General features: G+C 51.8%; 1 protein-coding gene and 1 long non-coding RNA gene across 7 annotated transcripts in view; both read right to left on the bottom strand.

Annotated features, from left to right (window-relative positions):
* OXSR1 (oxidative stress responsive kinase 1) overlaps positions 1-26,559 on the bottom strand; it is a 108,125-nt gene that overhangs the window by 64,457 nt on the left and 17,109 nt on the right. For all 6 annotated transcript variants that reach the window (XM_070073033.1, XM_070073029.1, XM_070073030.1 and 3 more), the window contains exons 2-3: positions 17,069-17,181; positions 8,432-8,540 (exon numbers count right to left, since the gene is read on the bottom strand). In XM_070073033.1, coding sequence (XP_069929134.1) covers positions 8,432-8,540; positions 17,069-17,083 — 124 coding nt within the window. In that variant the 5' untranslated portion in view covers positions 17,084-17,181. The remainder of the gene's footprint in view (positions 1-8,431; positions 8,541-17,068; positions 17,182-26,559) is intronic.
* LOC138849421 (uncharacterized) lies at positions 10,769-17,052 on the bottom strand. Its single transcript, XR_011388290.1, has 2 exons — positions 14,789-17,052; positions 10,769-14,668 (listed from the first exon to the last, which is right to left on the bottom strand). It is a non-coding gene; the product is annotated as an uncharacterized lncRNA (long non-coding RNA).

Raw genomic sequence — 26,559 nt, forward strand, 5'->3', positions numbered from 1 at the left:
TCGGGGTGCCGGATTCTGTCCTGGTTGCCCCTCTTCCAGGTCAGCTCTCTGCTGTGGCCAGGGAGCGCCAGTAGAGGATGGCCAGCGCTGTGGCACAGCGGGTTAGCTGCAGGTGGGACGCTGACATCCCATCTGGGTGCCAGTTAGAGACCCGGCTGCTCCATGTCTGATCCAGCTCCCTACTAATGTGCCTGGGAAAGCAGAGGAAGATGGCCCCTGCACCCACATGGGAGACTCAGAAGAAGTTCCTGACTCCTGGTTTGAGCCTGCCTACCCTTGGCCGTTATGGCCATTTAGGGAGTGAACCAGCAGATGGAAGACTCACACTCTCTCTCTCTCTCCCCGTCTCCACCTCCGTCTCTGTCTCCCCTTCTCTGTAGCTCTTCCAAATAAAATAAATACTTTTTAAAAAATGTATGTAGGGGCCGGTGCCGTGGCTCACTTGGTTAATCCTCCGCCTGAGGCACCAGCATCCCATATGGGTGCCAGGTTCTAGTCCCAGTTACTCCTCTTCCAGGCCAGCTCTCTGCTGTGGCCAGGGAGTGCAGTGGAGGATGGCCCAAGTGCTTGGGCCCTGCACCCCATGGGAGACCAGGAGAAGCACCTGGCTCCTGCCATCGGATCAGCGCAGTGCGCAGGCAGTAGCAGCCATTTGGAGTGCACCAACAGGAGGAAGACCTTTCTCTCTCTCTGTCTCTCTGACTGTCTGTAACTCTACCTGTCAAATAAAGAAAAAAAAAAAAGTAATGGTTACAAACTATTCACGCTGACAAATAAAAAATAAAATTACTTTTAAAAAATGTATCTAAAGGGAGAAACTCCTGCTGGGAATTTAAAATTAACGCAATTCATCCATCTAGTAAGTCCCAGCACTGGGTGCCAAGAGAATGACAAGCTGTGCAGTATGGCTGACTTTCAGGGAACTTCCAGGCTGGCACAGCAGACCAACAGAGCAAAAAGATCTCATATTGGCTCTACACTTTTAAAGCTTGAAATCAGAGCTCCTTTTCAAAAATTTAGACAATCTTCATGGATTTTACATCATCCAGTGGTCAACAGAGAACTGAAAGCAGTGTACATGGGACCGGCACTGTGGTGTAGTAGATTAAGCCGCTGCCTGCAACACCAGCACCCCATAAAGACGCTGGTTCATGTCCCAGCTGCTCCACTTCTTCTTCTTCTTTTTTTTTTTTTTTTTTTGACAGGCAGAGTGGACAGTGAGAGAAAGAGACAGAGAGAAAGGTCTTCCTTTGCCGTTGGTTCACCCTCCGATGGCCGCCGCGGCCAGCGCGCTGTGGCAGCGCACCGCGCTGATCCGATGGTAGGAGCCAGGAGCCAGGTGCTTTTCCTGGTCTCCCATGGGGTGCAGGGCCCAAGCACTTGGGCCATCCTCCACTGCACTCCCTGGCCACAGCAGAGAGCTGGACTGGAAGAGGGGCAACCGGGACAGAATCCGGCGCCCCGACCTGGACTAGAACCCGGTGTGCCAGCGCCGCAAGGCGGAGGATTAGCCTAGTGAGCCGCGGCGCCGGCCGAGCTGCTTCACTTCTGATCCAGCTCCCTGCTAATGGCCTGGGGAAAGCAGAGGAAGATGGCCCAAGAATTTGGGCCCCTGCCATCCACGTTGGGAAACCTAGAAGAAGCTCCTGGCTTCAGGCTGGCCCAGCCCCGGCTGTTGCAGCCATCTGGGGAGTGAACCAGCAGATGGAATATCTCTGTCTCTGTCTCTCCCTTTCTCTATGTAATTATAACTTTCAAATAGATAAAGAAATCTTAAAAAAAAAAAAAAAGTCCACACATCTCAGAATAAAAGCAAGTCAAACAGTGAATGGGAAACAAGGGTATTTGGTACAAATTTTCTAACAAAGCAAAAAGCTAAAATGTAGATCCTTCTATTCCTCAAAATGATTGCCCGTGTGCCTTCCTAGTCTGTGACACACAACACTTACAAGCAACGCAAAACTCTGTCCAAGAAAACCACTCCTGAGTACCAAGAATTCTGGCGGAGCTGGCTCGAGACACGCACTAAAGCCGGCAGTTCTAACGCCACCGGCTGCACGGCCAGCATGCTAACTTCCTCAGCTTTCGTTGAACACAGAATCATCGCGTCCCAGCAGTCACGCTGTCTAAGCAGCTTTCACCCAGCTCTAGCCTCCTGAGCCGCTGATGGTTTGGCCGGCCCTGGCTCGGAGCTCCCAGCTGAGAACTGCAGCAGCGGAAGTCTACAAGCCCTGAAGGGTTGCTGGTGTTTGAGAAGCACACTGGTCACGACATCTGGTAATTCACCGGGCCTGCTTTTGTCACTCAGCAGAGACAAGGCCAAGGCACCCCCGCTGTCTGAGGCAGCGGACTGAAGCTGGAGGTCTGTGTCTACACGCTACCCCTTTCAGTGCCACAGCGCTTCTCTTTTCCTCTCAGAAGTTTGCCTAATGAGTTGTAGTTCTAAATACTGTACACCATAGTCTGGTGCTACCAAATTGTAGAAATAGCTCTTTAGACCAAAAGCATTTCTCACTTCTGAAGATTAACTTCCTGTGCTGATAAATCCCAACATTCAACATCTGGGTTTTAATTAGTTAAAGAAGGTTTCAGGGGCCTGCACTGCGGCACAGCGGGCAAAGCGTCTGCCTGTGATGCCAGCATCCCATGTGGGCGCCGGTGTGAGACCCGGCTGCTGGGTCTCAAATAATGTATTTGAAAGTCAGAGTTACACAGAGAGGAGAGGCAGAGAGAGAGAGAGAGAGAGAGAGAGAGATCGATCTTCCATCTGCTGGTTCACTCCTCAATTGGCCGCAACAGCCGGAGCTTCGCCAATCCAAAGCCAGGAGCTTCTTCCCAGTCTCCCATGTGGGTGCAGGGGCCCAAGGACTTGACCATCTTCTACTGCTTTCCCACAGCAGAGAGCTGGATCAGAAGTGGAGTGGCCGGGTCTCGAATCAGCGCCTATAAGGGATGCCGGCACTGCAGGCCAGGGCGTTAACCCGCTGGGCCAAGGCGCCAGCCCCTGCTCCACTTCTGACCCAGCTCCCTGCTAATGCACCTGGGGAAGCTGAAGAGCACGGCCCAAGTGCTTGAGTCCCCGCTGCCACGGGGGAGACCTGCAAGAAGTCTTTCCCTTTCTCTGTCTGTAACTCTGCATTGCAATACATAAACAGACCTTTAAAAAAAGGACATGTCAGTCATAAGAAAGTCCTGTGAAATTATACATACTTAAACTGACTTAACTCTGCTATCTCTGTGGTTGACAGGTTTAAGAGTGACAGTTACCGGGGAGGCACCATGGCATAATAGGTAAAGGCTCCTTCTGCGACACCAGCATCCCATAAGGGCACCAGTTCAAGTCCCGGCTGCTCCACTTCCGATCCAGCTCTCTGCTGTGGCCTGGGAAAGCAGAAGAAGATGGCCCAAGTCCTTGGGCCCCTGCACCCACGTGGGAGACCCAGAGAAGCTCCTGGCTCCTGGCTTCGGATCAGCCCAGCTCCAGTCATTGCGGCCATCTGGGGAGTGAACCAGCAGATGGAAGACCTACCCACCCCTCTCAGTAACTCTCACTTTCAAATAAATAAATAAATCTTAAAAAAAAAAAAAAAGAATGCATCCTACATGCATTTCTGTTACCTCTGGTCATTGACATTTCAAAGTTACTCAAAGGGAGTCTCTGCTTTCCCGTGAGCCTCCTCCAAAGGTCTTTTTCTGCTTCTCTGCTCCCGCCACAAACCTCCCTCGGTTCTGGCCCACATGACACACCTTCCTCTGCCACCAGTCCCCCCAGCTGGATCACTCTCCCATCCTTCCACTCCCACTTCACCCGGCTGGCTGTCAGCTCAGTCTTACGTCTCAGCCGGCTGGCACCTCCAGAAGGGAGGGGCCTTGGTTAATGGTACATCTCCCTCTCTCGAGAGGTTCAGGGTCCCCAAGGACTGGCTCTCACGGCACTCCACACTTCCACTTAATTACAACTTTTCTTTATTAGTCATAAGGCCACGAGCGAAGGAGCCGACAGTTCCACTCACTAACGTGCTGATGTTAAGTGAGTACATACTTGACTGGCATTTTAACTGTACTATAAATTCTGACAGTTTCTTCCTATTTCAAAACAAAAATGTGTAAGCTGATCACTTCTACCTTTTGTTTTCTAAATATTACTTAAATTCTTCAATTTAAATGTTTATTCACTTCATAGCAACAAAAATCAAGATTTGGGGACTGGTGCTGTGACATCCCACCTGGGTGCCACTTTGGGTCCTGGCTGCTCCACTTCTGACCCGGCTCTATGCTAACGGCCTGGGAAAGCAGCAGAGGACCACCTGTGTGCTTGGGGCCCTGCACCCGCATGGGAGACCAGGAAGAAGCTCCTGGCTCCTGGCTTCGGATCCATCCAGCTCCAGTCATTGCGGCCATTTGGGGAGTGAACCAGAGGAGGAAGACCGTTCTCTCTGCCTCTCCCTCTCTAATTCTGCCTCTCAAATAAATAAATCTTAAAAAAAAAAAAAAAAAAAAAAAAAAAAACCACGAGATTTCATTTTCCTAAAGAGTGAAAAAATTTTAACATCTAAAAGGCTTATATGTAATGATTATGTTAACTCCTAAAATATAATTCTATAAAGAATTATGACTACAACACGTTCGAAATTGCCCTCCAGGAAATTCACTGAGTGCTAGGCTAGAAAAACTGAGCACTGCCCCAGACAGTGAGGCCAAGAGCTGCATCTGCAGGACCCCTCCCCCCCCCAGGCCGCACGTCCTGCTCTTCTGGGTTCAGGGTGCGTGGGGTGGGGGGGATTCTGCTTAGGAGCAGCAGAAGAAAGGACTGGCTAACACAGAACACAGCCAACAATGCATTCTCATTTCCCCACCCTGAAAACCTTACACCATGCATCTTTGTGAATTAAAAACAAAATTAAGCTCTCGGTGATCAATAAGGAAAGACACAGAATTGCCTAATGCTCCCGAATCTGTCCACACTGAAAGACCCACACTTGACCACCATCCTGAAAGTGGCTGGTGTTAGCAACGTCCAACCATCACACGCACAGGGCCTTTACAAAGCAACCCAGTTTCTCCAGCGCGTCCCTGAAGGGACTGAAACAAAGCGGTGACTCTGGCTACACGGAAGAGCATCACACAGCAAGGGGTTATGATGACAGTGCCTACGATCTCCGTGCGTCTGTCACAGGTCAGCCAGCGATGGATGCTCTCCATGTATGTCACGTCATTCACTCCTCCTCAGCACCCCGAGAGGCAGAAAGATACCACAGACAAGTAAAAAGGACAAAGGTTGACACAGTTCTCCCATAAAACAAAACTGAAACAGGAAAGCTGGATTTTAATACAAGGCGCACATTGTTTCTTTCACAGTCTCTGAGAAGCAAGGTTCCAGGGACAAGCAGCATGAAAACTGCAAACCAAGCAAACATGGGTTCTCTTTCCTGTGACTCTACAGAGAATACATACGCAAACAATGAAAGGAGTGGAGTGACAGGGTCCCCAGTCTCGCCCTGTGATTCAAACCCAGGCCTTGGTACACTGACAAAGTGACCACACAGCATGAGCTTCAGGCACCATAACCGCGTGTCCAATCCACGCGTCCGTCTGCACACTCCTTGCACCGGCAATACCGGCTGAGCACCCCTCACCTGCTCCGCGATCCAGAACGCTTCCCAGCACCAACGTGACATTTAGAAGCTTTGGGTCTCGCTCTCGGATTTCAGATTCTGACCAGGACTGCTCAGTAAGTAAAGTCCACGTGAGTACTCCAAAACCCGAACAGCTCTGCCATCCGGATCACTCCTAGCCCAAAGCACCAGATACGGGACACTCCGCCTGTATTTAAATCTACTCAAGGATAAAGCAGAAGTAAATGCATACATTTTACAGTACAAAGCTTGTAATAACGGTAAAACTAGGAAAAGAGATTCAAGCATAAGATCAGAAGAAGCTTAAAAAGTCTATAATATTAAAGTTGAATTGGAAATATTAACACGAAATTATGACTCATTTTCAACAGAGTATGTCCCAGCTAGAGGCAGTTACTCCATAGTAGCAATGCATACCCCAAGCACTGTCATTATACTCTGAATACCATTCCCCAGTAACAGCTCTCTCAGCTCCTACGATTCTGGTGATTCCAGGTCCGGGAAAAGGATTATGTGGACCTAGAAAATCTTGAACCAAAAAGCGAGACACAATCAAAAACCTACTGGCTCATATCAAAAAGAGTAAGCAAGAGACAACTCCCGCTGAGAAGCCTGCAAACTCAAACACCAGAGAGAAGCGAGGCTGTGTGTGCAGCACAGTGGCTAAGTCACCATCGAGGACGCCTGCCTCGCCCACCAGAGCGCCCGGACCGAGCCCCAGCTCTTCCGACTCCGACCAGCTCCTGCTAGGCACATCACGGCCGGCAGCAGGTGGCTGAAGCATTTAAGTCCCTGTCACCCACGTGGGAGACCCCGACTGAGCTCCAGGCTTCGGCCTGGCGCAGCCCTGGCTGCCGAGAGCTTCGAAAAATGAACCAGGGAGCAGCGCTATGCCATAGCAGGTAAAACTGCCACCTGCAGTGCCTGCATCCCATATGGGTGCTGGTTCGAATCCTGGCTGCTGCACTTCCCATCCAGCTCTCTGCTGTGGCCTGGGAAAGCAGTGGAAGATAGCCCAAACCTTTGGGCCCCTGCACCCACATGGGAGACCCGGAGGAAGCTCCTGGCTCCTGGCTTTGGATTGGCACAGCTCTAGCTGTTTTGGCCATCTGGGGAGTGAACCAGTGGATGGAAGACCTCTCTCTCTGTCTCAGCGTCTCTGTAACTCTGCCTTTCAAATAAATAAATAAGTAAATACGTAAATCTTTAAAAAATAATTTAAAAATTTTTTAAAAATGCTAGAGTCTATAATGATACTCAAAACAGTGAAGATCCTGACCAACTGGAAAAATTAAAAACCTCTCATCTGCTACCAATGGAGGTGACTATTCTATCAACTTTTCATAAGAAAATCAGTTATTAAAAAAAGAATACTTTCTTTAAAAAAGATTTATTTATTTATTTATTTGAAAGCGTTACGGAGAGAGAGGGAGAGACAGAGAGATATCGATCTTCCATCCAGTGGTTCACTCCCCAGACAGCTGCATGGGCCAGGGCTTGGCTAGGCTGACGCTAGGAGCCAGGAGCTTCATCCAGGTTTCCTACATTGGTGACAGGAGCCCAAGGACTTGGACCATCTTCTGCTGCTTTTCCAGTCCATTAACAGGGAGCTGGATCAGAAGTGGAGCAGCCAGGACATGAACTGACACCCACATTCATTGCCAGTGTCGCAGGCAGTGGCTTTACCCTCTATCCCACAATGCCAGCCCCAAGAATCCATTTTTTTATCCCTCCTTTTCTGCAGGAACTACTGCACCAATTAATCAAAGAGCCCCAGTAGATAAGACAAAGCTCCTCTTCACAGAGGATGCCAGGTTAGAAGTACACAAGAGGGGGTTGGCGCTGTGGCGCAGCGGGTTAATGCCCTGGCCTAAAGCGCCGGCATCCCATATGGGCGCCGGTTCTAGTCCCGGCTGCTCCTCTTCCGATCCAGCTCTCTGCTATGGCCTGGGAAAGCAGAAAATGGCCCAGGTGCTTGGGCCTCTGCACCCGCGCAGGAGACCCGGAAAAAGCTCCTGGCTTTGGATTGGTGCAGCTCAGGCAGTTGTGGCCAACTGGGGAGTGAACCATAAGATGGAAGACCTCTCTCTCTCCCTCTGCCTCTCCTCTCTCTGTGTAACTCTTTCAAATAAATAAATCTTTAAAAAAAAAAAAAAAAAGAAGTACACAAGAAACAATGCAGTAAGGAAAACCACCTTTCCACACCCCCGATGAAATAATGAAATAGCCAATTCAAACAGAAGACTTATGGGGAGTGTGGCACCCACAGAGCCAGAGTATTACAGGCTTCTTTCTGCTACCTACAAAAGCGGAAGCCGACTTCTCACAGGGAGAGCCTGGCTGCCACCATCTTAGGCAAACAAAACGAGCCGTGCTACTGAAGACGCAAGCGAACACTTCCCGACCTGATGGACTATGAAGAGCACAGCACCACCTGTGAAGTATTCGGCCCCAAACTACTGCCCAAGTTCCACCACGCCTCTAGAGCTGACACTCAAGGTGCAGACACAGAAGTCCAAGCAGACTAAGCCACGAGGAAGGAACTCTCAGCTAATGCAGAACGTGGAATGCCCTGCGAGGCAGCGGGACCAGGTCCTCACTGAGGTCACATCACAGAGGAAGGAGAGGGAGCCTTCCTGACTTAGGGAGATTTCAGGGGCACGTCAGGCAGACACAGCGTAGGGAACCTGTCAGCCCACGCACTGACGTCTTCAGCAGGCCCTCTGTTCTCAGTCTCGGGACAGCCCCACCTCTCACCAGGTGGGAAAACACGTCACTCTGCCGGGGCTACTCACCTCCACTCAGCAGCTTCATGACCAGCCACAGCTCGTCTTTGACCACAAACGATGTGTAGTAAGACACGATATTGGGATGATGGCACTGACTCATAGCCTGGATTTCTTTCTAAAAAGGAAGAGATAAAACACGATCACCCACTATAGGCAAGCTTGAAACAACACAACGCACGTCAGCAAGCTCAGGCTGGGACTCCGGAGACCTGTCACAACCGCTCCGGAAGGCTTGCCCTTGATCTCTTCCAGAACAGCCCACCAGGACCCCTCTCCCGCCCACTGCACCCGCAGTCCTTGAAGGATGCAGCAGACACCGTGACACAGCGCCCCCGGAGGCCTCCACTGGACACACAGCTTCACCCTAGGAGCCCCTGGGAAACCTGCTGTTGTAGCCACAGAGGCAATCCCTAACACACACAAGATGCTTCTGTTGCATGCGGTTTGCTCGTGGGGGAGGAAGAAAAATAATACTTCATCCCATTTTTGTAAAATGATCAACAATTCTTACACTAACGACAAAATAAGGAAAGAAAATAAGGAAAGAAGACAGGATTATAAATTAAATCCAGAGTAAAATCCAAAGCTGAAAGTGCAGGATTGAGCTATCACAGATGATGCATTTGAACCAGGCCTGGTACAACAAAACAGCCACAAAGTCGGTGTGATCGGACCCCGCGGAGCCTCTCGTCTCCTTGACACCGTCTCCAGGCCCCAGCAAACGTCCAGGGTGCTGTGCGCCCTCTGCCCCGGACACATCTCCCTACTGTCCCACTGCCCCATCGTCCTCACCGTCCAGCTCCACCGCCTCCCTCTGATCTCAGCCTAGCTGCTCCCAGCTCCCAGCTTCCAAGCACCCTGTGCGTCTCCTCCAGCCCAGCACATCACGTAGAGTCCACTGTGCGCCTATCTGTCTCTCCTGGATTCCCAACCGCTGTGCAACGTACCACACTATAGTACACTTGCTATTTGCTTTCTGCATCCCCCACAAAGCTGTACGCTCCATGAGAACTAAGACGACGCCACGCACTCACCACTGTGCACGGCACACGTGTACTTTTATTAAGTATCTGCCAAACAAATGGACTCCTGCCGCCCTTCGTACAGCTTCCCGCTCACGTGGACTTGCCCCATGCCCTCGGCTCTGTTCAGCAAGGTCAACTGTGTGGGAGTCACTCCTAACTCCGGATAGAAGTGCTCTCCGTGGACTCCCTGTGGCTAGGGCCTTGTGTGTATTTCGCGACCCCCTAAGTCACCAGCACTCTTCTGCACTAAAACGGGGTGAACGTGAAAGAAGACGGAACTAACGCAAGCTCCTGCCTGCCGATAACGCTGCACAGGACGTGAAGGGCACAGGAGGCACTCGCTCACGCCAGAGAAGCGCAGGACAGCCCCACGTGGCGGCGACTTGTAAAGATGGCAAACGCTACAGGAGTCCACAGGACAGGACAGCCAAGGGAGGCAGGTGTGAGCAAACTAGTCTTCACAGAGGGCTTGGGAACCAAGTTTAGCTCTACAGGATGCAGGAAAATTACAGCAGAACAGAATGAGAGCCATATATGATTCTTTAAAAAGATGAAGCTCATAAGGCGCATGTAAGACACAATGAGGGGCAGGCACTGTGGCATAGCGGGTAAAGCCGCCACCTGCAGTGCCGGCATCTCATATGGGCACCAGTTTGAGTCCCAGCTGCTCCACTTCTGATCCAGCTCTCTGCTATGGCCTGGGAAAGCAGTAAAGATGGCCCAAGTCCTTGGGCTCCTGCACCTGTGTGGGAGACCCAGAAGAAGCTCCTGGCTCCTTGCTTCAGATTGGTGCAGCCCTGGCCGTAGTGGCCAAGTGGGGAGTGAACCAGCGGATGGAAGACCTCTCTCTCTCTGCCTCTCCTTCTCTCTGTATAACTCTGACTTTCAAATAAATAAAAATCTTAAACACACACACACACACACACAAAAAAAAATGAGCAGGGGCTGGTGCTGTTGCATAGCAGGTAAAGCCGCTGCCTGCAGTGCCGGCATCCCATATAGGTGCCAGTTCTAGTTCTGGCTGCTCCACGTCCGATCCAGCTCTCTGCTGTGGCCTGGGAAAGCAGTAGAAGACGGCCCAAGTCCTTGGGCCCTTGCACCCGCGTGGGAGACCAGGAAGAGGCTCCTGGCTCCCGGCTTCGGATCAGCTCTGGCTGTTGCGGCCAATTGGGGAGTGAACCAGTGCATGGAAGACCTCTCTCTCTCCCTCCCTCCCTCCCTTCCTCTCTCTCTGCTTCTCCTTCTCTCTCTGTGTAACTCTGACTTTCAAACAAATAAATAAGTCTCTAAAAAAAAAAAAAAGCCACAACGAGTCAACCTGCTGGTATGCGACACGGCGTGGACCTCATGACACTCGCGGTCTGGGAAGGTGGACTGCAGCGCGGGCAGTGAGCAGCCTGGACAGGGAAGTACTCGGCACTGGGTCACAGCGACCACAGGCAGCAGCTGTAACTAGGGCTCGACGTTTTCTTGTACTGACCCTGACAAACGGGTTTCCAAGGTTTCTGACCGCTTAACTGCCAGGCACCAGGTCACAAAGGGCTTTGTCCGTTGAAGAACTTCCCTGCAGGAGGCACGCGGCCCCGCTGCGCCTACGGCACTCCTGCCTGGAGCAGAGGTCCCAGTCCCGGCTGCTCCCCTTCTGACCCAGCTCCCTGCTAAGGGCCTGGGAAAGCAGGGCAGACGGCCAAGCGCTCGGCCCTGCACCCACGCGGGAGGCGCAGACGGAGCTCCTGGCTCCTGGCGTCAGAGGGACCCAGCCCTGATTGTTTCGGCCATTTGGGGAGTGGACAAGCAAATGAAAAATCTCAATCCACTCCCTCTCTCTTTCTCTCACTTGGCCTTTCAAATAAATAAATTTTTTTTTTTAAGATTTACTTAATTTATTTGAAAGAGTTACACGGGGGCGGGGGGCTATCTTCCATCCACTGGTTCACTCCCCAGATGGCCACAACAGCCAGAGCTGCGCCAATCTGAAGCCAGAAGCCAGGAGCTTCTTCCGGGTCTCCCACGTGGGCGCAGGGGCCTGAGGACTTGGGCCATCTTCTAGTGCTTTCCCAGGCCACAGCAGAGAGCTGGACCAGAAGAGGAGCAGCCAGGACTAGAACCGGCACCCATATGGGATGCCAGCACTTCAGGCCAGGGCTTTAACCCACTGCGCCACAGCACTGGCCCCCAAATAAATAAATCTTAAAACATGGCGGGGGACACTGTTGGGGGGGAGGGCAGCACTGTGGTGTAGAGGCTAAAGCTGCCGCCTGCTGTGCCAGCACCCTATATGAGCACAGTTCGAGTTCTTACCTAGCTCTCTGCTATGACCTGAGAAAACAGTAGAAGATGGCCCAAGTGGGCCCCTGAACCCACATGGAAGACCCAGAAGAAGCTCCTGGCTCCTGGCTTTGGCCTGGCCCAGCCCTGGCCACTGCAGCCATTTGGGGAGTGAACCAGCAGATGGAAGATTCCACTGCCCTCCTCTCCCTCTCCCTCTCCCCTTCCTGCCTTTTAAATAAACAAAGAATTCTTTAAAAAGAAAAAAAGAATCCTTCAAAGGCCTGCCCACGTAGTCCCTAGCTAACATCCTCTACCAAACACCACCGTCTCCTCCCGTCAAGGCCTCCTGCTTCTCTCCTGTTCTTCCCTGACTCTAAGCGCTGCCCAGCAGGGTCTTCATCTGCTTGTTCGTCGGCCCCGCCTGGTGCCCGGCCACAGACGTCTCCACGGGGCCCTCCGTCTTCGAATCTGCAGCTCTCGTCCTCTCCTTACTCGCACGTGACTGCCTACCTCTCCCGAGACGTTGGTCACACACAGGCAGAGCCTCCCTGTGTAACGAGATCATGACCATGACTCTGGATAGAAGGAACAGTACTTCAGCCGTCTTTATGTCCCCTCACACATTCGTCCAAAGAATCTAATCCGACCACCTACTAGGGAAGAGAAAAACCTAGAATCCTGCATGGTCTGACTTCTTAGAGAAAAGTCTATGAGCAAAACCTCTGTGGAGATAATGAACATGTTAAGATGTGGCATCCAGGGACAGGCGGTGTGGCGCAGTGGGTTAAAGCCCCTGTCTGCAGGTCTGGCATCCCATATGGGTGCCGGTTCGAGTCCTGGATGCTCCAGTGTGGATCTAGCTCCCTGCTGATGTACCTGTGAAAGCAGCAGCAGATGGCCCAAGTGCCTGGACAGCTGCACCTGCATGGGAGACCTGGAAGAGGCTCCTGGCTCCTTGCCGTGGCCTGGTCCGGCCTTAGCCATTGTGGTCATTTGGGGACTGAACCAGTGGATGGAATATCTCTTTCTCTTTCTGTGTCCTTCTCCCTCTCTGTAATTCTGCCCTTCAAATAAATAAAATAAATCTTTAAAAAAAAAAAAATATGTGGCAGCTGATCATCCCCCACACGAAGCAAAGGTCGCCAGGCATCCCGGAAGCACTTCACAGGAGGGAGAAGCAATACTTATCCACCCCTCCTTCCTGTCTGCCATAAGTCACAACCTGCATTCCTTGCAGAGCCTCACCCTTTCTGTGCTACAATAAAGACAGCTTTGGAAAACCATTTGTAACATCACATCAGAAGTCTAGTACCTCAACCTCACACATTTTTTTATTTTTTTTTTTTAAGGTAAACCGAAGGGTTTCAAACCTGTCAGTATGAAAGAGAGCCCACTGCACTCAGCTCTCGTCCCGCACTGGTGCAGGCCGGACACCACGGGTCTCTCACTGACAGCGCTACAGCTTCCTCCACGCCACCGAAAAGCAGCCGATTATCTTACGCTGCCTTTACGAAGCCCCTTTCTTTCTCCCTTTCCCTACTTGCCAAGTATATACACGCTAGATAAAGCCTACTGCAATGTGGGCAAAGACAAACCGTTATCTAACCAATTTTCTTCTTCTAATAAGATATCAAATTGGGGCCAACCCTGTGGCCTAGTGGGCTAAGCCCCTGCCTGCAATGCTGGCATCTCATGTGAGTGCAAGTTTCTTTCTTTGTTTGTTTGTTTTCTTAAAGATTTTGTTTATTTGAGAGGTAGTCACAGACAGTGAGAGGGGGAGACAGAGAGAAAGGTCTTCCATCTGCTGGTTCATTCCCCAAATGACTGCAACGGCCAGAGCTACACCAATCCAAAGCCAGGAGCCAGGAGCTTTTTCCGATCTCCCACATGGGTACAGGAGCCCAAGGACTTGGGCCATCCTCTACTGCTTTCCCACGCCACAGCAGACAGCTGGATTGGAAGAGGAGCAACCAGGACTAGAACTGGCGCCCATATGGGATGCAGGTGCTGCAGGCAGAGGATTAACCTACTGCACTACAATGCCGGGCCCTGTGGGTGCCAGTTTGAGTCCCAGCTGCTCCACTTCTGATCCAGCTCTCTGCTATGGCCTGCGAAAGCAGTAGAAGATGGCCCAGGTCCTTGGGTCCCTGCACCCACGTGGGAGACCCAGAAGAAGCTCCTGGCTTCAGATTGGCCCAGATCCAGCTGTTGTGGCCATTTGCAGAGTGAACCAGAGGATGGAAGACCTTTCTCTCTAGTCTCTCCCTCTCTGTCAGTAAGTAACTCTATCTCTCAAGTAAATAAATACATCTTAAAAAAAATTTCAATCAATGATGGACCACATATGACAGTCGTCCCATAAGATTATAATGGAGCTAAAAAACAAAGATACCAAATTTGCATTCCTATTAAAGTGCAACAACAAAATATTGCTTTCAATAATGTGAAAAAACATTTAAGAACGTTTGTCACTCTCGCACTAACTCTGCCTTACTACCCTCGTCTACACAGTGAGCCCTCTAGGGTGAAACACACAGGAGTGCCTGGCAGTGAGATCTGCCACCATCATCGCCCTGTGATCTTCACTAGGTTATTTAAACTACGGGCCTCAGTCCCTCGGCCATGAGCAGCACCAAGGCCTCCCTCCAGCCTACACCACCTGGCAAATGACAGGTGTTCACGCTGGACTTCTCTAGTCCCAATCCTATGTACATTAAAATGTTTGTGTTTCCTTTAACAGAATTAGTTTGTAATTTTTTAAGGTTTATTTATTTGAAAAGCAGAGTTACAGAGAGGCGGGGGGGGGGGGGGCCTTCCATCCGCTGGTTCACTCCCCAAATGGCCGCAACGGCCGGAGCTGCGGAGCTTCCTCCGGGTCTCCCATGTGGGTGCAGGGACCCAAGGACTTGGGCCATCTTCCACTGCTTTCCCAGGCCACAGCAGAGAGCTGGATTGGAAGTAGAAAAGTCAAGACTTGAACCGGTGCCCATATGGGTTGCTGGCACTGCAGGAGGCAGCTTTACCCACAGCACCAACCCCCAGTTTGTAGTTTATAGGCTTGTTTTACCAATGCCGCAGTTCAAATGTCCAAATGGGGTCCCACTGTGTTGCCGGCAACAGTAAATCCCAGACTTTCCAGTAGGACTTCAGCCAGCACCTCCTTCCCAGAGATGGCTCAAGACCACTCCAGTAACTGCTCCTTCTGGAAGAAACCCACGTGCCTGAGCTGCTGCAGGTTCAATACAAGCGAGCCATCCCACACCGTGTTTTCTTTCATTCCAATTACTCCCTGATACCCAGGCCAGGCACACCAGAAACTAAATCCCAGTTGGGACAGAGGAGAAAGTCCTGGACAGGACGGTCACTCCAGTCCTGACTCCTGCCTTGGCTATTACTAACTCTATGTGCTCTTAGAGAAAGTACTTAAATTACAACACCAGCTCACATTTGTGGGCAGCTTCTAATTCTCAAATACTGCATCAACTGGGCTTCAGGAAAAAAACTCAAAGATTCTCAGAGCACGTATTCTTTCCATCCTAACCCCACAGGATTGACAACATTCAACACCTCCGTGCTGAGCCTTACTGTCCCTACTAAACTCTGTGTGCCAGGACACGACAGCAGCACTGTGCGACCGACTACACTTGAACGGCACAGACCTCTGACAGCTACTGACCCTGGGACACGGCGTTCCTCCCTCCCTCGGCCTTCAGCGCTGCTACTGTGTAGGGTCACTCCACCTCGCATCTCCTGCACCAGTGGTCAGAATGTGAACCCACACCACGTCTCCTGAGAGCCATAGTTTTCTTTTTTTTAAGATCTATTTATTTGAAAGGCAGGGTTACAGAGAGGTAGAAGCAGAGGCAGAGAGAGAGAGAGAGAGAGAGAGACAGAGACAGAGAGAGAGAGAGAGAGAAGTAGGTCTTCCATCCACTGACTTATTCCCAAGATGGCCACAACAGCCGGAGCTGCGCCGATCTGAAGCCAGGAGCCTCTTGTGTGGCTCTCTCTGTGTGGGAGAAGCCTCTTCCGGGTCTCCCACACAGGTACAGGGGCCCAAACACTAGGGTCATCTTCCACTGCTTTCCCAGGCCATAGCAGAGAGCTGGATCAGAAGTAGAGCAGCCAGAAATTGAACCGGCAGCCATATAGGATGCCGGCACTGTAGGTGATGGCTTTACTCACTGTGCCACAGTGCCAGTCCTGAGCCACAGACTTTTTTGTTTGTTTTTTTGACAGGCAGAGTGGATAGTGAGAGAGACAGAGAGAAAGGTCTTCCTTTTGCCATTGGTTCACCCTCCAATGGCAGCCACGGCTGGCACGCTGCAGCCGGTGCACCGCACTGATCCAAAGGCAGGAGCCAGGTGCTTCTGGTCTCCCATGGGGTGCAGGGCCCAAGCACTTGGGACATCCTCCTCTGGACTCCCTGGCCACAGCAGAGAGCTGGCCTGGAAGAGGGGCAACCAGGACAGAATCCGGTGCCCCGACCGGGACTAGAACCCGGTGTGCCAGTGCCGCTAGGTGGAGGATTAGCCTATTGAGCCGCGGCGCTGGCCTGAGCCACAAACTTTTAAAGGGTATTCCATATGACCTAGGAATCACAATTCCATTATATTATTTTAAGGAAACAGAGAAGTAAGCCAGTATTGTTTATAACAATAAAAAGAGGGGCCAGCACTATGGCATAATGGGTTAAGCCACCACCTGCAGTGCCAGCGTCCCATGAGTGCCAGTTTGTGTCCCAGCTGCTCCACTTCCAATTCAGCTCCCCGGTACCGTGCCTGGGAAAACAGCAGAACATGGCCCAAGCACCTGGGCTTTTGCACCCACATGGGAGACCCGGAAGTTGTTCCTGGCTCCTGGCTTCAGATTGGCCCAGCTCTGGCCATTGTGGCCACGTGGGGAGTGAGTGAGTAGACGGAGGACCTGTCTACCTCTCCCTCGCGCTCTGTGTAACTCTGCCTTTCAAATAGATAAGTCTTTAAAAAAATAATAAAAAGAGACAATGAGCTATCATCCAGTGCCAGAAGAGGCAAGCTGTGGCCTGCCCATTCAACAGAAGACCACACCCAGTGCAGACAGACAGACAGAGCTCCTGCGTCATCGAACTGCCGTAAGAGAACAAGCAGTTAAACGGAAGCTTAGACAGCAGATGGTACTCTCCGGAGAGGATTAGACCGATTTTCTACTTAGCTATACTTTATAAATTTTATGATAAACACTATTGGTTAGTGAAGAAATTATGAACCATTAGAAAAAATGAACCAAAAGCTTCAGGTTGTTTCCCACCGCGACGTGCACACACAGGAGTCGACCTCCCCACGCAGGACACACGAGGTGTGCGTACCAGCAGCTCATCCATGCTCGTCTGGCATTTCTCAAGGTTGATCCGTTTGATTGCCACTTTCTCCTTTTTAGGGGTACAGTGAGCTGCCTGGACCACTGCAGTTGCTCCACTCCCTAAAAATAAATACATGAATGAGTAAATGAATGCATGAGCAAGTAAAACCGTGACATTCCTCATTTCCATTCAGTTGAAACAAGAACAACCCCTATCCTGTTCCCACGGTGAACAGCAGCCGTGAAGGAACGCGCCACGTGACGGTCCAGGACCAATACAGCAAGAGCAGCAGTCACGCCCCACGTACTGCCAGTAAACCCAGTAGGGGAAAACGCAAACCGCGAGGGCCCCAGGTCTGGAGGGGGCTGGCAGAGGCTCACGTTCCCTGACTGTCCCCTCAAACCCAACCACGTAACAGACAGCCACGAGGCCTGCAGGGCGGAAGGAGGCAGCCTAGCAGGCGCTGCCGGCGAGCTCCCATATGCCCCAGGCCAGAGAAGCCTGCAGCCTCGGACCACCAACAGGGAAGGACAGTAGGCAGGCAGGCGGGCAGCCAAGAAAATCCTGCTCTCTGGCCAAAGGACTCAGCAGAGACCTGGACAGACACTTGTACACTACCCGGTCCCCACCCAGGACAGTGGCAGGGCCACTCCACCACAGCGCCAGCAGCCGCAGATCTGCACCCACCACCCGGAACGGGGCAGGCAGGTCCCCATCCCACACCTGTGACAACACTGAGCTGAGGCGCCAGACCCGCCAGGGAGCCACAGGATTTCCAGCAGTGCCAGAAAAATCAAGCAGACGAGAATCGGCAGCATTGCGAAGGATGGGCACGCTAGATCACCCAGGAGTCACAGCCCAGCAAGGCAGGACGGCAGTCACACGGAGCCTAGACAGGCAGCTCTACCGAAACAGATGGAACAGGGTCAAGGGTCCTAATATAATACCCTACGTGTCCGGGTACACTCAAACAACGCCATGCATGCCAACAACCAGGAAACACACGTGAATGAAGAGATAAAGACTGATGCTAACACCGAGGTGATTAAAATTCTGGGATTACCCGACAAGAAGTTTAAAGCCACCGTCATAATAACACTTCTACAAACAACTACGAACTCTCTTAAAACCAAAGTATATACACATAAGATCCTGGAAAGGAACAGATGTCAGCTTTTAAAGCGTCGAAGAGAAGTCACACACTGAAACACGCAGCGGCCAAAACAGAACATCCACGCACGGACTCCACAGCAGGGTGGGGACAGAGGATGAGCTCCCTGGGCCTGCTGCGCGGGCGAAGCCACGTGACAGGCAGAATGCCACCGCCAAGGTCTACACGGTCTCAACACCCACAGCCTCTGCGTATGCTACTGCACAGGGCAACCCTGAGTCTGCACCTGTTACTAAACACCTAGGGCTGGGGATCCCCCCGATTGTCTGGGGGAGCCCATGGGATCACGGGGTCTATCCACATTCAGGGAGGTGAGCACACGATGAGACGCGGAAGCAGAGCTGCACTGCTGCCACCAGAGCCAAGGAGCAAATACTGACCTGCGTGCAACCCAGCGAGCCTCGCACACCGAACCCGCGCCAGTCACCATCCTGCAACACCACCCAACGAGGGCTCCACACCACCCACACGGGGGCTCCACACCACCTACACGAGGGCTCCACACCACCCACACGAGGGCTCCACACCACCCACACGAGGGCTCCACACCACCCACACGGGGGCTCCACTCACCCACACGGGGGCTCCACTCACCCACACGGGGGCTCCACACCACCCACACGAGGGCCCCACACCACCTACACGAGGGCTCCACACCACCCACACGGGGGCTCCACACCACCCACACGGGGGCTCCACACCACCCACACGAGGGCTCCACACCACCCACACGGGGGCTCCACACCACCCACACGAGGGCCCCACACCACCCACACGAGGGCTCCACACCACCCACATGAGGCTCCACACCACCCACACGAGGGCTCCACACCACCCACATGAGGCTCCACACCACCCACACGAGGGCCCCACAACACCCACACGGGGGCTCCACACCACCCACAGGAGGGCTCCACACCACCCACACGAGGGCTCCACACCACCCACACGAGGGCTCCACACCACCCACACGAGGCTCCACACCACCCACACGAGGGCCCCACACCACCCACACGAGGGCTCCACACCACCCACATGAGGCTCCACACCACCCACACGAGGGCTCCACACCACCCACACGAGGGCTCCACACCACCCACACGAGGGCTCCACACCACCCACATGAGGCTCCACACCACCCACACGAGGGCTCCACACCACCCACATGAGGCTCCACACCACCCACACGAGGGCTCCACACCACCCACATGAGGCTCCACACCACCCACACGAGGGCCCCACACCACCCACACGGGGGCTCCACACCACCCACAGGAGGCTCCACACCACCCACACGAGGGCCCCACACCACCCACACGGGGGCTCCACACCACCCACACGAGGGCCCCACACCACCCACACGGGGGCTCCACACCACCCACACGGGGGCTCCACACCACCCCCAGGAGGGCTCCACACCACCCACACGAGGGCTCCACACCACCCACACGAGGGCTCCACACCACCCACACGAGGCTCCACACCACCCACACGAGGGCTCCACACCACCCACAGGAAGGGCTCTAACACCACCTACAGGAAGGGCTCAGAATGTGCACACACAGAACCCATCAGTGGCTGGAAAGAAGGAGAATGAAGAGAGACTGCTTATTGGCTGCAGGCTTTTCTTCCCAGGGTAATGAGAACGCTCTGGGGGCCGCCGCTGTGGCGCCCTGGCCTGAAGCACCGGCATCACATATGGACGCCGGTTCCAGTCCCGGCTGCTCCTCTTCCAGTCCAGCTCTCTGCTATGGCCTGGGAAAGCAGTAGAGGATGACCCAAGTCCTTGGGCCCCTGCACCCGCATGGGAGACCCAGAAGAAGCTCCTGGCTCCTGGTTTTGGATTGGAGCAGCTCCGGCCCTTGCGGCCATCTGGGGAGTGAACCAACGGATGAAAGACCTCTCTCTCTCTCTCTCTCTCTCTCTCTGCCTCTCCTCTCTCTGTGTAACTGTGACTTTCAAATAAATAAAATCAATCCTTAAAAAAAAGAAAGAAAGAAAATGCTCTGGAATTAGGTAGTGGTGATGGCTGCAAAACTGAATATACTAAAGCAAACAGAAACCCACTGAAGTGAACACACTAAAATGGATGCATTTCGCTGGCCAGCATTGTAGCGCAGCTGGTTAAGCCGCTGTCTGTGAAGTCAGCATCCGTATGGGGGCCAGTCTGAGTCCCAGCTGCTGTACTCCTGACCCAGCTCCCTGCTAACGTGCCTGTGAAAGCAGCAGCAGATGGCCCACGTGCTTGGGCTCCTGCACCGGCGTGGGAGACCCAGAAGGCTCCTGGCTTCAGCCTGGCGCAGCCCTGGCATTGTGGTCACATGGGCAGTAAATCAGCAGACAGAAGATATCTATCTCTCACTCTTCCTCTACCTGCTCTCTCCGTAACTCTGCCTTTAAAATAAATAAGCCAGCCTTAAAAATACACATAAATGGTGAATTTTGGCGGCCAGCACTATGGTGCAATTTAGGCCACTGCCTGAGACACCAACATCCCACATGGGCACTGGCTCGTGTTCCAACTGCTCCACATCCAACCCAGCTCCCTGGTAATCCTCCTGGAAAGCAGCAGAAGACGGCCCAGGTGCTTGGGCTCCACACCCACATGGGAGACCCAGATGAAGCTCCGGCCTGGGCTGGCCCTGCCACTGCAGCCGTTTGGGGAGTGAACCAGCAGACAGAAGAGCTCTTTCCCCCTCACTCTGTGACTCTGCCTTTCAAATAAACAGACGCATTGTTAAAATGAAAGTACATAAAATGCATTTTTTTAAAGATTAATTTATGTGAAAGTCAGTTACACAGAGAGAGAAGAGGCAGAAACAGAGAGAGAGAGAGAGAGAGAGAGAGAGGTCTTCCATCCGATGGTTCACTCTCCAATTGGCTGCATTGGCCAGCGATGCACCGATCCGAAGCCAGGAGCCAGGAGCTTCTTCTGGGTCTCCCACACAGGTGCAGGGGCCCAAGGACTTGGGCCATCTTCCACTGCTTTCCCAGGCCATAGCAGAGAGCTGGATGGGAAGTGGAGCAGCCAGGACTCAAACCAGCATCATATGGGATGCCGGCACTGCAGGGGCAGCTTTAGCTTTTCTGTGTGTGTGCGTGTGCGTGTGCGTGTGCGTACACGCACACACACACACTTTAGCCACAGCACAGGCCCCAATAAAATGAAATTTATCTCAATTAAAAAAAAGATAAGGAAATACTACAAACAAGTCTGGGTCACAATTCTGTAATTTAGAAAACAATGGACAATTCTTCACAAACAGCCCACTGCCAACACTCAGCCAAGAAGAAACAGCGACCTGCGTAACCCTGCAACTGATAAATAAATTGAGCTTGAAATTGTAAAGTTCCTGAAAAACAGCCCGAGGCCTAGCCGGCCCCACTGGAGGACTGCACTGAGCACTGAAAACAAATCAACATCCACTCCACAAGCCGCCTTCCAGAAGAGAAGCAGCAGGAACTTCCCAACTCCCTTTATGAGGCCATTTCACCAAAACCAAACCAGACAAAAACAGCACAAGAAAAGAACCAGCCGGCCCCGCGGCTCACTAGGCTAATCCTCCGCCTGCGGCGCCAGCACCCCGGGTTCTAGTCCCGGTCGGGGCGCCAGATTCTGTCCTGGTGGCTCCTCTTCCAGGCCAGCTCTCTGCTGTGGCCCGGGAAGGCAGTGCAGGATGGCCCAAGTGCTTGGGCCCTGCACCCCATGGGAGACCAGGAGGAAGCACCTGGCTCCTGGCTTTGGATCACACAGCGCGCCAGCCGCAGCGGCCATTTGGGGGTGAACCAACGGAAGGAAGACATTTCTCTCTGTCTCTAACTCTGCCTGTCAAATAAAAAAAAAAAAAAAAAAAAGAAAAGAAAAAAAGAAAACAACCTATACCTCACATGATCCTTAACAAAATATTAGCAAGTTAAATCCAGCAATAGATAAAACACTACAACCAAGGAGAATGTATTTCAAGTATGCAAGCCTGCTACACTACTTTCTAAAAAAAAAAAAAAAAAAAAAAAAATCAGTGTAACACCCACCAACAGATAACCAAAGAAAAATCGTCTGATCCTTATCAACTGACACAGAAGAAGCATTTGGAAAACTCCAGCACACCATTCATGATAAAGGTTCCCCGTAAACTAGGAAGAGAGGGGCCACCTGCAGCGCCGGCATCCCATATGGGCCCTGGTTCAAGACTTGGCTGCTCTACTTCCAATCCAGCTCCCTGGGAAAGCAGTGGAGGATGGCACAGGTCCTTGGGCCCCTGTACCTGTGTGGGAGACCCGGAAGCAGTTCCTGGCCCCTGGCTTCGGATCGGTGCATTGCTGGCCGTTGCAGCCCATTGGGGAGTGAACCAGTGGATGAAGAACCCCTCCCCCTCCCCTTCTGCCTCTGCCTCTCTCTATGTGACTCTATGGACACTATGAGAAAAAATGACTAGATCAGCCCTGTCTTGACTGTTGAGGAACAACTTACTATTTTATTCCTTTTAGTATTTTGTTGTTGTTGTTTGTTCTACTTAATACCACTGGTTGAACTCTGTAATCAATACACAATTATTCTTAGGCATTTAAAATTAACAGAAAAGTGATCTCTGTAAATATAAGAGTGGGAATAAGAGAAGGAGGAGATATACAGGTCGGCACATGCTCACTCGGACTCACCTCCAATGGCAGAGCTAGAAATGTGCCAGGGGATTCCAACTCAGTCTCATCAAGGAGGCATGTACCAGTGACAGTGCACTTGGTAAAGTGATAAGTAAATAACCGATCAAAAAGATAGGGTAAGTGTCGAAGAGATTTCACAAATAAGACCAGTGTCTGCAAATAATGAAGGATAGAATTAAGAGGGAGAGAATGATCCTTCGGGGGAAGCAGGACACACAGCAGACTCATAGAATGGCAAACGCCCTAAACAGCCTCAGAATCAACCCTTGGGGCATTCGGATCTGGCTAAAAGGCCCATGAGAGTCTCGCCGGCATGGAAAGCCAAGACACTGTGGCAAAAACTACCTGAATGAAAGATCCTGGTGAACAAGACCCCAGCAGAAAGAATGGGCCATCAAAGAAGGAGGAACCTTTCTCTGAAGGGAGGAGGGAACCTCCACTGTGATACGGCCTTGACTAAACAAGTTCAGAGTTGGTGAACTCAAGGGGCTTCCATAGCCTCGACAGCTCATGGCAAGAGCCTCAGGTGATTACTGACGTCATAAATAAGAGTGCCAATTGTTAAATCAACAACAGGAGTCACTGTGCACCTGCTCCCCATGTAGGATCTCTGTCCTTAATGTGTTGTACTATGAGAATTAACGGTAAAACTACTAGTCGAATGGTACTCTGTATCTTGTGCGGCTGTGTGAGTGCAGCCTGTTGAAATCTTTGCTTAGTATATACTAAGTTGATCTTCTGTATATGAAGGTGATTGAAAATGAAACTCGATGAAGGGCGGGATGGCAGAGGGAGTGGGAGAGGGGAGGGCCGCAGGAGGGAGGGAGGTTGGGGGAGGAGCCACAACAATACAAAAGTTGCACTTTGTAAGTTCACATTTATTAAATAAAAAGGGGGGGGGCCCAGAGCGGTGGCATATAGGTAAAGCTACCACCTGCGACGCTGGCATCCTATATGGGCTCCAGTTGGAATCCTGGCTGCTCCATTTCCAATCCAGCTCCCTATAATGCACCTGGGAAAGCAGTGATAAAGATGACCCATGTGTTTGGGCCCCTGCACCCACATGGGACACTTGGATGAAGCTCTGGGTTCCTGGCTTCAGTGTGGCCCAGCTCTGGCCATTGCGACCATTTGGGGAGTGAACCACTGGATGGAAGATCTCTCTGTCTCTCTTTTTCTCTGTAACTCTACCTCTCAAATAAATTAAAAAAAAAAAAAAAAAAAAAGCACAAAGCTACATGGTAGTGCTCACACAATAACTGAATTGGTTAACTTTCTTTCCATACCTCAGACGCAATTAGGTTTGCTCCTACATGCACACCTCTGTTTAAACCATTCACCCTTTCTACACACTCCAAGCTCACCTAATTTTAGTAAGTTCCCTGGAAAACAGTTCCAAACTTCAGCGCCACAACTACTGGCAGGAAGGTCTCCATCTCCTGACTCCACCCCTGCGATGCAGCAAGGCTCGGCACACTGCTGCTGCTGTTCACTTACTCTAGGGTGTCACTGCTGATGTTTACACGGCTGAAGTGCTCTGGTATCTCAGGCATTTGTCAAAGGGTGGGTTTACTATGCTTCTAAAGCACTTTAACCTTTACCAAAGATTCAACACACGGTGCAAATTATCCCCACCAACACCTCATCTCAACCATTCTATTAAAATTGTAGGGTTTTTTTTTTTTTCAACATTTTCATCATTGGTATGTTCACAGACAAAATGTTCTCCTGTATGGAAACAGCTGTGAGTAGAGAAATTGTAAATACTAAAAAGGAAAATGGACAAGCATTAAACTCTTTCCCCCACCTCTCCATTTTCCCATCCTCTACTGCCCAGCATTTAAGAACACATTTGCCAGGGGGCCAGTGCCGTGGCTCACTTGGTTAATCCTCCGCCTGCGGTGCTGGCATCCCATATGGGCACCAGGTTCTAGTCCTGGTTGCTCCTCTTCCAGTCCAGCTCTCTGCTGTGGCCCGGGAGGGCAGTGGAGGATGGCCCAGGTCCTTGAGCCCTGCACCCGCGTGGGAGACCAAGAGGAAGCACCTGGCTCCTGGCTTCAGATTGGCATAGCTCCGGCCATAGTGGCCATTTGGGGTGAACCAACGGAAAGAAGACCTTTCTCTCTGTCTCTCTCTCTCTCACTGTCTAACTCTATCTGTCAAAAAAAAAAAAAAAAAAAAGAATACATTTGCCAGCCAACAACATCCAACAGTGTAGCTGAACAACTCTGACAACTGTTTGGGAACAAACACACTGCTTGATAAAAATGATCCACAGGGCCGCAGTGCCAGCATCCCACATGGGCCAGTTAAGTCCCAGACGCTCCACCTCCGATCCAGCTCCCCATGGATGCAGTTGGTAAGGCACCAGAGGCTGGCTCAAGTGCCGGGCCCCGCATCCACATGGGAGGCCCGGAAGGAGCTCCTGCTTCAGCATGACCCAGCCCTGGCCGGGGCAGCTACTTGGGAAGTGAACTAGCAAACGGAAGCTCTCTCTCTCTCTCTCTCTCTCTCTGCTTCTGCCTCTCTCTCGCTGTAACTCTGCCTTTCAAGTAAATAAAATGAATCTTAAAAAAAAAAAAAAAAAGGGGGGCCGGCGCCGTGGCTCAGCAGGTTAACGCCCTGGCCTGAAGTGCCGATATCCCATATGGACACCAGTTCTAGTCCCGGCAGCTCCTCTTCTGATCCAGCATCTCTGCTATGGCCTGAGATAGCAGTAGAAGATGGCCCAAGTCCTTGGGCCCCTGCACCCATATGGGAGACCCAGAAGAAGCTCCTGGCTCCTGGCTTTGGATCGGTGCACTTCCGGTCGTTGCAGCCAACTGGGGAGTGAACCATTGGATGGAAGACCTCTCTCTCTCTCTCTCTCTCTCTCTGCCTCTCCTCTCTATGTGTAACTCTGACTCAAGTAAAAAAATAAATAAATCTTAAAAAAAAAAAAAAAAAAAAAAAGCTCCAACAGGCTACCACTCACAGCGTGCACTTTGCTGCCTGGCTGTGCCCCCTCTGACTACGGGCAGAGTCAGGCAGAACTGCGGTGCCTGCCGCTAAGTTCTTCCCTCTCGCGTCCCTGCCCCCTTCCTGCACGGAAGCCCTGCATGGAACCCCAGCACTTTCTTCTCTCGCCTTCAGTGGAGTTCACTGCCCGACCCTGGAGACGGCAGGGCCCTGGACAAGAAGCTCACAGAGCAGCCTCTACCAGGTACCCTCGGCCCCAGCCAACAGACATCTGCTGATGTGTAGGCTTCCCCCTGATTTTCACAAGTACGCTACCCAGTGGCATTCCTTCTCAATGGTGTTTATTCTCAAACCAGTTATTCCACCCCTGGACAAGTCCACATGGATTATCTTATGCAAACAAAACCCGAAATACCAGCTTTCTATACATTAATAGCATCCTGTATGAAAACAAGACCAGGCTGGAGTTTAAAATCCAAATAAAGAAATATTTGATTTGGGGCTGCTGCACGGCACAGTGGATTAACCTGCTACTTGTGAGGCCAGCGTCCAGGAGCACAGCGCCACTCCCGTCCTGCGGCTCTGCTTCTGATCCAGCTCCCTGCTAAAGGAAGACCACCTCTGTCTCTGTCTTCTCCATCACTCTGCCTTTCAAACAAACTTATCTTTTTTTCTCTGTTGCTTTTTGTTTTCGTAAAGAAACCTT

Source organism: Oryctolagus cuniculus, chromosome 4 (genome assembly GCF_964237555.1).
Source record: "Oryctolagus cuniculus chromosome 4, mOryCun1.1, whole genome shotgun sequence".
Taxonomy (NCBI): Eukaryota; Metazoa; Chordata; class Mammalia; order Lagomorpha; family Leporidae; genus Oryctolagus; species Oryctolagus cuniculus.